The sequence below is a fragment of the Silurus aristotelis genome (genome assembly GCF_946808225.1).
Source record: "Silurus aristotelis genome assembly, chromosome: 20".
Taxonomy (NCBI): Eukaryota; Metazoa; Chordata; class Actinopteri; order Siluriformes; family Siluridae; genus Silurus; species Silurus aristotelis.
The window spans coordinates 6,029,773-6,042,272 of NC_139593.1; the positions used below are offsets into that span (position 1 = coordinate 6,029,773).

The window sequence follows — 12,500 nt, forward strand, 5'->3', positions numbered from 1 at the left end:
TAGTGCTGAGTGTTAACACTGTTAACACACTGTGACTCCACAATTTTCAATTCTATTCTATCTTACTTGCTGCACTACGTATTTTTTGCGTACTTTTGCACAGTGAGACATACATTCTACTGTACACTTCCATATTTTTATAAATAGTAAAAAATTTCCTCATGCTAATCTATTTGATATATGTAAATCTATCTATCTATCTATCTATCTATCTATCTATCTATCTATCTATCTATCTATCTATCTATATATATATATATATATATATATATATATATATATATATATATATATATACAGTGGGTACGGAAAGTATTCAGACCCCCTTAAATTTTTCACTTTTTGTTATATTGCAGCCATTTGCTTAAATCATTTAAGTTCATTTCTTTTCCTCATGAATGTACACATAGCACCCCATACTGACAGAAAAACACAGAATTGTTGACCTTTTTGCAGATTTATTAAAAAAGAAAAACTGAAATATCACATGGTCCTAAGTATTCAGACCCTTTGCTGTGACACTCATATATTTAACTCAGGTGCTTTCCATTTCTTCTGATCATCCTTAAAATGGTTCTACACCTTCATTTGAGTCCAGAAATTTTTTATTATACTGATTGGACTTGATTAGGAAAGCCACACACCTGTTTATATAAGACCTTACAAATCACAATGCATGTCAGAGCAAATGAGAATCATAAAGGTAAAAGGAACTGCCTGAAGAGCTCAGAGACAGAATTGTGGCAAGGCACAGATCTGGCCAAGGTTCCAAAAAATTTTTTGCTGCACTTAAGGTTTCTAAGAGCACAGTGGCCTCCATAATCCTCAAATGGAAGACGTTTGGGACGACCAGAACCATTCCTAGAGCTGGCCGACCGGCCAAACTGAGCTATCGGGGGAGAAGAGCCTTGGTGAGAGAGGTAAAGAAGAACCCAAAGATCACTGTGGCTGAGCTCCAGAGATGCAGTCGGGAGATGGGAGAAAGTTGTAGAAAGTCAACCATCACTGCAGCCCTTCACCAGTGGGGCTTTATAGCAGAGTGGCCCAACGGAAGCCTCTCCTTAGTGCAGGACACATGAAAACCCGCATGGAGTTCTCCAAGATGGTGAGAAATAAGATTCTCTGGTCTAATGAGACCAAGATAGATCTTTTTGGCCTTAATTCTAAGCGGTATGTGTGGAGAAAACCAGGCACTGCTCATCACCTGTCCAGTACAGTCTCAACAATGAAGCATGGTGGTGGCAGCATCATGCTGTGGGGGTGTTTTTCAGCTGCAGGGACAGGACGACTGGTTGCAATAAAGGGAAAGATGAATGCGGCCAAGCACAGGGATATCCTGGACGAAAACCTTCTCCAGAGTGCTTTGGACCTCAGACTGGGCTGAAGGTTTACCTTCCAACAAGACAATGACCCTAAGCACACAGCTAAAATAACGAAGGAGTGGCTTCACAACAACTCTGTGACTGTTCTTGAATGGCCCAGCCAGAGCAATGACTTAAACCCAATTGAGCATCTCTGGAGAGACCTAAAAATAGCTGTCCACCAACGTTTACCGTCCAACCTGACAGAACTGGAGAGGACCTGCAAGGAGGAATGGCAGAGGATCCCTGAATCCAGGTGTGAAAGACTTGTTGCATCTTTCCCAAAAAGACTCCTGGCTGTATTAGATCAAAAGGGGGCTTCTACTAAATACTGAGCAAAGGGTCTGAATACTTAGGACCATGTGATATTTTAGTTTTTCTTTTTTAATAAATCTGCAACAATGTCAACAATTCTGTGTTTTTCTGTCAATATAGGGAGCTGTGTGTACATTCATGAGGAAAAGAAATGAACTTAAATGATTTTAGCAAATGGCTGCAAAATAAAAAAGAGTGAAAAATTTAAGGGGGTCTGAATACTTTCCGTACCCACTGTATATAAAGCTCAAATACCACTGACTGACTCACTCACTCATCACGAAATCTCAAAAACCACTGAACGGATTGCAATGAAATTTGGAACATACCTTCCTCTTGGGTCTTAGGTGCTCACTAAGAAAGGGTTTTGAAAAATTCGCCCTGGATCGCGGCTAACTCGCGAAAAACGCGATTTCTCACGCATTGTAAACTCTTCGAAATAACAGTACGGATCCTTATGAAACTTACTACATTGTTTATTATTAGATGTTAGATGCACGATAAAAATTATTTTTAAAGTAGTTTGCCCTGTATCGGTACTACAAAGGGGTAGTTTCTTATTTGTTGACGTTACGTTCTGATCTCTGATCATCCAGTCCTGCTCAGTGCTTACTGCTTATTGCCATATTGCTTAGCGTTCTGCCTTCCGTAGCGAAGCACGGGTACTTTCAGCTAGTATTTATATAATCAGTGGTGGGTAATAGTAGAGTGGAGAAACACTCGGTAAAATATGACTCCAATAAAAGTAAAAGTCCATTTCAACTTTCATTTGAGTAAAAGTACAAAAGTATTTGCCTTCATATGTACTTAAGTATCCAAAGTAAAATGAAATATTATGGCTATAATGTTTATATTTTAATCGCAAGACTCTTTGATTAATCAATTCAGTTCAAATTCAAATCAAATTCAATTTCAAATTTTATTTGCTACTTTCACATTCATACAGAGTACGACATGCAGTGAAAAGCTTTACACGACTGTCCGACATTTAAACTCGGAGAAAAAAAAATAGAATATAAGAATAAAAAAGTAAAAAAGTAAATACATTAAAAAAGTATAAAGTATAGAAAAATACATGTATACACATGAATTCTAGAAAGGGACAGATGAGTATGAAAGTAATTTATTGTGATTGGCCTTGAAGTGTCCATTTGCAGTATGGTGTGGTATTAAGTGACACTGTGCAGTTTATTTCAAAAGACTCTGAAGTTTCTCTTCACACACCGATTTATTAATAGAATGATATCAATGAGTCAAACACTGATTGATTTCTATTAAAATTATCATTAGACTAAAACCTTCTTTTGAACTTGCTGTTGAACTGATGCTGAACTGTATGCTGGTGATGAGTAGATACACCAAGCGCCGATCAAAACAAGTTTCAAACGGAGTGTGTGCTCTGATTAGTTTTATCCACTCATGAATAAAAAAGGAATGACTGATTTCGCAAAATGTATTTAAGTAAAAAGTAAGAAATTTGACTTTAAAATGGAGCAGAGTTAAAACGTGAAAAAGCTACTTAAGTACAGAAACAAATTACATTTACTCTTCACCAATTCATATAATCCATTTAATATATATACACTTATGTGCTCACTTGTTCCATCTCTTCCTATGCCTCATATTGTATTCTATTAAAAAATTTTTTTTGTATTTATTAATTTTTTTAATATTTGCTGTAGTTTGCCTGTAGCCTCACTTAAGAATTTTATTGTACGAACTGTCACTTACATCAGTACATATGACAGAAGAACCTGAAACTGCATTATAGGGCATGTCGGAGTTGTATTACAGTAACACACACGTGCACACACACACTGTATTTTCTTCTTTGTGGTTACAGACATTATGCGAAGAACTTTCTCCCAGAATACTCCACTCTTTGGTTAAATACAGTGTCGAATTCCTCAAGTTCAATCCTGAGCTCAGGTTTCTGTCTGTGCACATTCTCCCCAAATCCCACTCCCTCTGGGTTCTCCGGTTCGCTCTCGCAAAAACATGCCGGTGGGTGGATTGGTGACTCTAGATCGCCTGGAGGTGTGATTTGTAGATGTGCGTGGGGGTGTAATGCTGTGCTGATGGACTGGTGTTCCATCCTGGGTGTATTCGTTGCTCACACCCAGGGTTTCAGGGACAGACTTCGGAAATGAAGAGCGAATCGATGAGTGTAGGTTGTGCATCCAGTTGTAATTGATCACAAGGGTGCTATTACAATCATGACTGAGGTGAGAATGAAAGAAATACCTACAAATACCATTTTTTTTCTTGGTAGTTATGCATTCGTTTTGTTGGACGATCTACACACATTCACAACAAACTGGGAAATGGACTTTCGGTGTCACCCAGATGAGGATGAGGTTTCCTTGTAAATCTGGTCCCTCTTAAGGTTCCTCCTCATGAAGTTTTAGGGAGTTCCAAAGTCGCCACCGGCTCGCTCATCAGGGATAAACTTGCAATTATTAGGAACAAACTTATAGGTACCTAAACTTGTGGATGAAGTACAAACCATGAACTTTTAATAGAACAGAATAGCTTCAATTTGTTACATATACATTGCAGCACAGTGACATTCTTTCTCCGCATATCCGAGCAAACTGGGGTCTGAGCACAGGGTCAGCCGTGATATGCCCAATCTGGAGCACAGTGGGTTAAGGGCCTTGCTCAAGGACCCAAGAGTGGCAGCTTGGCGATACCAGATTTTGAACCCTTGCTCGTCTAATCAGTAACAACTTGACCCCTGAGCCGGAGATACAGTAGGTAAAATATGACGCCTGTAAAACTTTAAGTGTCCCTTTAAACTTTCACTCGAGTAAAAGTACAAAGGTTTTTGTCTTCAAATGTACTTGAATATCCAAAATACTATTATTTATTATACTCTACAATGTTCCTATTATCATTTATCACAAGACTCGTAATCAACTCAGTTTATGTGAAGAGACTCGAATGATATCTATTACAATTAGAACTGTATGTTGGTGATAAGTAGATACACCAAGAAACAAACAGAGCGCACACTCTACCCTGATCGGTGGTTTGCTGCGTGATTGACTGGTTAAGTTTTTTTTTTTAAATAAATAAAAAAGAATGACTGGCTTCCAAAATGTAAGAAAAGTAAAAATCTCCCAAAATGGAAATAATAACAGTAGACGAATTGCATTTACTTCGTTACTCTTCACCACTGATCTTTTATACAATTTTATACCTGCTTCAAATAAAAATGACTTTTGGAATTTTATACTTTTTGTGGACTTCTTCTATGTGTACAATGAAAGTGGACAAAAATGAATCACCAAAGCCCGTTCTTCTAGATGTCAATAGGTCAATTAGATTTTTTTTTTATTTCACAAACATGCTGCTTTTTACACACACTGTGATGTTTACACACATGTATTTGTCAGTGTTGGTGACTGTGTAGTTATACTGACAAATACATGTGTGTAAACATCACAGTGTGTGTAAAAACCAGCATGTTTGTGAAATAAAATAAAAAATCTAATCAAATCCAAAGATATCCTATACAGTATAACTGGTCTCTGTAACTACACAGTATACCAGCACTATAGTGTTTACCTACTGAATAAAAGCATGTAACTACACAGTTATACTGTGTAGTTACAGGGACCGGTTATACTGTATAGGATGTCTTTGGATTTGATAGCACTTGAACTAGGAGACCCAAACATTTATAAAGAATACATTTCCACAAACCTCTCCGAAATCTAGTGGAACATCTTAAGGGTGAAGCTTATTATAACAATGAACAAAGACTAAATGTGGAAAGGGATGTTCACAAACAACATACAAACCTTATATTCAATTGTCTACCAACCTTTGCCCATATAGTGTAAACTATTCACTCTTGTGGTTATAAGAGGTTATAACTTGTGTTTTACATCCTCCGCAGGGCATTTGAACTTCCAGGACTGCTTCGTCACATCGGGGGTTTGGAATGCAGCCGAGCTCGTACGAGTTTCACAGAGTGAGTGAGCGTGTGTTCAGTCATCTTTTATGTAATTACTCACACAAATGTTATCATTTCCTGTGGGTCTTCTAAAAAAAAACATTTTGCTCCTGGCTTTCCTGTAACAGGTATGAAAGGGTTTCACATCAATTGATAGCTAAGACAGAAGAGTTTTATTAAACTTAGTAGGTAGAGTACCGTTTCATCTCGAGCCTGCAGGACTATAACTGTTTATAATGTCTAATAAAGGGGTTAGTACACAAGGCTTTTGATTATACAGTTCACTTGGACAAAATTCCTGGTATTACAGTTTTTCTCAGTTGCTTTGCAACGTTTCTCAGATCAGAAATGAAATTCTCAAAACTACTTCACATCATGTCATCACTTTTGCAAATCATAAAAGCAATTTCTAGTTGGTTTGAACAAATTGCGAATGCTTTGGTACATTCGTTTTAAAGAATAGTGATGAAGGCGAGTGTACGGCATCAGATCAACCGATGTTTGACTAGATCTCTAAAACTGGTCAAAAGTGAATCCCGTGAACCTTTAATTGGGGGCGGAGCAAAACACAGAATTAGAATTTATAAAAATGGATGAATAGCTAGGAAATGAACGAACACTAATACAGTACAGTAAAAGTGTAAATGCTGTCCGGTCTCTTGCAATCAATATCCCACATACAGTAATGTGCACATTTGTGCTGTTGAAATTCGTACAGAAGAAATTCATCCTTGTGCATTTTTTTCATTATAATCCAAACTTTAATTTCCATCAGAAAATACTGAAACCGTTCGCCATCATACTGACAACATGACTAAACATATTTACGATCTTGTTTGTGAACAATAACAAAATAACTTCTGATGGCAACGAAATGTTCATAGACACAAATACTTACTTTAGAGAGATAAACTAAGGATTTTGAGAAAACTACAGGCATTTGCAAGAAATCCATTGTGTTGTGCTGTTTGTACAAATTGTATCGAGAAATGCACTTACTGGGTTTGCAAATATTAAAGCAACTGGGAAAAACTACTTCTTGTACATTTCTACTTAGTTAAAAGGACTTATGTATGTGAATTAAAAGTAATGTGTGAGAACTCTATGTGAATAATGGATGCACATCAATCCTTTAGAAGAAGAGACTTTTTTTGTGATTTCATGTCAAAGTTCTGAGAAACGGCATGAAAATGTAGCGAGGTAAAAGTTTCCCCAAAATGGAAATACTCTGATAAACCACAGATTTTCTCTGTAAATACAATCGAATTCTCTCACTAGAACTGAGAGCGGAAACAAGCTGTCTTTTTTTTTACCTCCTTAAAATGAACATAAATAATCTCCCAGGAAATTATTAACCAACAGAGCTTCATATCCAAGCGCAAATCCAGCCTTGTTGATGAAACGCGATGTCAAAGCAGAGTACGGATCTTACTCCTGACATCTGGACCCGGCTACGGAAAAACCATTTCACTTTCGCTCTACGCCATTCTCACCACGCCGAGCGTGTTCTTGCTCCGAAGAAATTTTTTTTTTTCTCGTGAAATCCATGTTGCAACGGTTTTGGAAGAACATTTGCAACCTGATGTCTTTGGAAAGCGGCACGGCGCTGATGGTGGGCCGGGGTTTAAATTCGTAACAGACCGTAGAGTGGGCTGAAGTCATAACGTTCAGTGCGCAGGGTTATCCCCAGCGTTATCCCACATCTGTAACGTGACTCTGCCCAAAACTCAATGATGATCAGTGATGGATATCTTGCAGGAGGCAAATACGCTGGTCCTTGTAATGGTTTGTGTGTTTGTGTATGCGAGATGGCATTCCAACTTACGATCGACGATGCAGTCGCTTGCCAGCTCTCAGTCCTGCTAAATCGCACGTATCAACACGAATTCGGGGGAAAAACCCAGTTTGCTTTCTCTCCAGATCGTCCAAAAATGCGACAAATGACCTCAAACTTGACAGTATGATTGCCTGGCAACAGCAGCAATTAAATTTGTGCTTTCTGAAATACCAGCAGTGTGTGTGTATTTGTGTGTGTGTGTGTGTGTGTGTGTGTGTGAGATATTTCTTGTCTCAGGCCAAAACTGTGACTGCTGGAAATGTCCAACTACATCACCAGGATCAAAATATAATCAAATATAATACATTTTATGGTCTGAAATCAAATGTCCTGCCAAGAAACAACAAAAGCTAAAATTGTTGGACCGGATGGACAAAAGGAGTGTTTCACTTCAGATTTCAGACGCCAACGTGGCAAAATACACGCATAAGACCATGTTTTGTCAAAAAAAGCTGGGCACGACCTCGATTTCGGTCGTGTAAAAGTCACAATGTCAGTCCTCTAGGGCACATTTCAGGCTGTAATCGTCGCTCTGAAGTACAAGTCATCTAGTAATAGAACCGCTAATGGGTTTGGGTGGATACGTACAATAGACCAAAAACCAGTTTGGCCTCCAAGCAGCATTTTTCTTTGCCTCACCATCACACGAATTTTGGATTTTAATGCAGGCACCAAAGTACAAAAACGTGAAGGTGGCAGTAATGTGCGCGTATAGGAGACGTGTGTGTGGCCGTCAGCACAGTCGCTGGCCTGGGGAAAAGTGGGAGGCTTGCGGTCAGGCGTGGCTCTGCAACATCCAATCAGATTTTTTGCTTTTAATACTTAGAGTCTTTTAAAAGAAATATTTTTCTCTTGATGTAAGATTTGATTTGTACTTATAAAGGTCACTTTAGGATTATCGTTTAATATTGTACCAAACAGGCAGATAATATAATATAATATAATATAATATAATATAATATAATATAATATAATATAATATAATATAATACATTAAAGTAAATTAAATTAAATTAAATAGGATTCAATTCAATTGAATTAATGCTTACTTTAAGACACATGATCCCACCAGACTAATTTCCCCTCATTAGTACTGAAATGCAGCATAGCACATTCAAGCAAAAGCTTTTTTCTTCATGTTTGAAAATTAATTAATTAATTAATTTATTAATTTATTAATTAATTAATTAATTAATTTATTTATTTATTTATTTATTTATTTATTTATTTATTTATTAGTATTGTTAGATAGTATAAACTAGTTTTGTTTGATTCTATATAATTCTATGATATTCTGTTCTTGCTGGAGCTATTAAATCATTGATGGCTTGATTTAGTATTATAGCTGCTACTTTTGAAATAGTTTTTATTTGTATTTAGCTAGCGGACATTTTTTAAAATCCTGTGTCAAGTAATAAATGGTGGGAAGCAGATGCAGGTGCAAATAATTAATTGTATTTATTAAGTACAGTCAAACCCAGATAAGTCGCGGTTCAGAGCTCGCGGCTCGTAAAATTTGTGGGTTCACATTTTGGAACCAAACTAACAGTAAGTTGCGGATTATCTTAAAATTCGTGGGAATCCGCAGTGGGATCGAATGTTCAGGAACATTAGGAATAACACTTTAAACTATGTTTTCACTAACAAATTTCCTACAAATATTTAAAACACATTATTGTATTAAAGTGATATAATGTCAAGATGAATTCACTAAAATACCATAGGCGCTGCGGGGGTGCGTCCAAAATTCGCAGATTTTCTTAGAATGTAATCCCTGCAAGTTTCGGGGGACCAATGTACACGTATAAAAACGTGACAATCATACCGACGTGAATAGACAATAACCTTAGACGATGACAAATGGCGAGTACTGAACAAGTAGAGCACAAAAGAAAACACTATAGCACTGATCACTAGCTAACGAGACTCTTCATCCATCTGTTTTTCCACGAGACAGAAGACTCGGTGGGCCAGTGTCGAGTTCTGAGCATGCGTCGAGTGCCGAAAAAGTTTTCAGTTGTCGTAACACAACGAGTACCAAATTTGAAGAGTTTTAAGGTATTACTGCGAATCTACACAGATCAGGCATAACATTAAAACATTATACGTTTATGAGCGGTAAAGTGAAGAACACTGATCATCTCTTCATCATGGCACCTGGTAGTGGGTGGATATATTTATTTTGGAGCAAGTGAACATTTTGTCCTCAAAGTTGATGTTAGAAGCAGGAAAAATTGGCGAGCGTAAGGATTTGAACGAGTTTGACAAATTGTGACGTCTAGACATCTGGGTCAGAGCATCTCTGAAACTGCAGCTCTTGTGGATGTTCCTGGTCTGCAGTGGTCATCTATCAAAAGTTCTCCAAGGAAGAGTGGTGAACCAGCGACAGGGTTGTGGGCGGCCGAGGCTCATTAATGTGGGGGAGTAAAGGCTGGTCTGTTTGGTCTGATCCAACAATCGAGTTGCTTTAGTTCAAACTGCTGAAGAAGTTCATGCTGTTAATGCTTGAGGTCAGGACTGTTTTGGCAGCAAAAGGGGACCAACACAATATTAGGCAGATGGTCATAATGTTATGCCTGATCAGTATATATATATAGATATATATATACATACAAACCCGATTCCAAAAAAGTTGGGACACTGTACAAATTGTAAATAAAAAAATTGTGGAAGTGTGGAAGGAATGTGGAAGTTTCAAATTTCAATATTTTATTCAGAATACAACATAGATGACATATCAAATGTTTAAACTGGGAAAATGTATCATTTTAAGGGAAAAATAAGTTTTTTTAATTTTAAATTTTTTGGCATTAACACATCTCCAAAAAAGTTGAGACAAGGCCATGTTTACCACTGTGTGGCATCCCCTCTTCTTTTTATAACAGTCTGCAAACGTCTGGGGACTGAGGAGACAAGTTGCTCAAGTTTAGGAATAGGAATGTTGTCCCATTCTTGTCTAATACAGGCTTCTAGTTGCTCAACTGTCTTAGGTCTTCTTTGTCACATCTTCCTCTTTATGATGCGCCAAATGTTTTCTACGGGTGAAAGATCTGGACTGCAGGCTGACGATTTCAGTACCCGGATCCTTCTTCTACGCAGCCATGATGTTGTAAGTGATGCAGTATGTGGTCTGGCATCATGTTGGAAAATGCAAGGTCTTCCCTGAAAGAGACGACGTCTGGATGGGAGCACATGTTGTTCTAGAACTTGGATATACCTTTCAGCATTGATGGTGCCTTTCCAGATGTGTAAGCTGCCCATGCCACACGCACTCATGCAACCCCATACCATCAGAGATGCAGGCTTCTGAACTGAGCGCTGATAACAACTTGGGTTGTCCTTGTCCTTTTTAGTCCGGATTACATGGCGTCCCAGTTTTTCGAAAAAGTACTTCAAACTTTGATTCATCTGACCACAGAACAGTTTTCCATTTTGCCACAGTTCATTTTAAATGATCCTTGGCCCAGAGAAAACACCTGCACTTCTGGATCATGTTTAGATATGGCTTCTTTTTTAACCTATAGACTTTTAGCTGGCAACGGCTAATGGCACGGTGGATTGTTTTCACTGACAATGTTTTCTGGAAGTATTCCTGAGCCCATGTTGTGATTTCCATTACAGTAGCATATCTGTATGTGATGCAGTGCCGTCTAAGGGCCCGAAGATCACGGGCATCCAGTATGGTTTTCCGGCCTTGACCCTTACCACAGTAATTGTTCCAGATTCTCTGAATTTTCGGATGATATTATGCACTGTAGATGATGATAACTTCAAACTCTTTGCAATTTTTCTCTGAGAAACCCCTTTCTGATATTGCTCCACTATTTTTTGCCACAGCATTGGGGAAATTGGTGATCCTCTGCCCATCTTGACTTCTGAGAGACACTGCCACATTGAGAGGCTCTTTTTATACCCAATCATGTTGCTAATTGACCTAATAAGTTGCAATATGGTCCTCCAGCTGTTTCTTATATGTACATTTAACCTTTATGGCCTCTTATTGCTACCTGTCCCAACTTTTTTGGAATGTGTAGCTCTCATGAAATCCAAAATGAGCCAATATTTGGCATGACATTTTAAAATGTCTTACTTTCAACATTTGATATGTTTCTATATTCTATTGTGAATAAAATATAAGTTTATGAGATTTATAAATTATTGCATTCCTTTTTTATTCCAAATTTGTATAGTGTCCCAACTTTTTTGGAATCGGGTTTGTATATATGCCTTGTTCTTGTCCATAATCTAAACACCACAACACACCACCACACACAGCTTTACATTAAATTAAATATCTGACCAGATTTTTACCCTCATCTGTCATACACCAGCTTCCAGATTTAAACAGGGCCAATTTTTCACTGGGCGAGGTTCATATATACACCACTGAGGTTGTGTTATAGTTGCATAGGATGTGTAAAATGTCACATTGAATATTGTGAGAGCCATAATTCAACAGTTTAGGGACTGTCCATTATTTGGGCCTGAGCACAACCAAAATATAGGATTTGTTTCTGGAGTCCAGCTGGTCCATGTTTATAGTACAGCTTTATAACGTCCTCTATTAATAGGTTTTAAATGACTTTTATTATGTTTATTTGGTTTGTGTGGACCAAATTGCGTTTTTTTTATTACAAACCAGTCCAGTGGGAGAAGAACAACTGGGCGTGGGACTGGAAAAAACAAGTCCCTAATACAGCTCAGAGCTCATAAATCTGCTGCTTCTCTATTTATCATCTTGTCATGTGATAAATGAATATTTAAAAGCCTCTAACCATTTTCCATTCTGAAGTGCGGTACATGGGTAAAAGTTTGTGGACACTTGACCATAAGATTGTGTACGATTTGAACATCACATTCCACATTGAGTCAGTATTTGCTTTCACTCTTCTGGGAAGATGTTCCACTGGATTTTGTGGAGATTTGTGTGAGATTCATTCAGAAACGATGGTGTTAGTAAAGTCAGGTACTGGTGTAGGTGAGGTGAGAAGGTTCCTGGGGTGCAATCAGCGTTCACATTCATCCC

The 12,500-nt window shown here is 37.8% G+C and overlaps 1 protein-coding gene across 13 annotated transcripts in view; it reads left to right on the plus strand.

Annotated features, from left to right (window-relative positions):
* Window positions 1–12,500, plus strand: part of nfixa (nuclear factor I/Xa) — a 127,360-nt gene that overhangs the window by 97,556 nt on the left and 17,304 nt on the right. For all 13 annotated transcript variants that reach the window (XM_083522778.1, XM_083522783.1, XM_083522774.1 and 10 more), the window contains one exon: window positions 5,581–5,655. In XM_083522778.1, coding sequence (XP_083378904.1) covers window positions 5,581–5,655 — 75 coding nt within the window. The remainder of the gene's footprint in view (window positions 1–5,580; window positions 5,656–12,500) is intronic.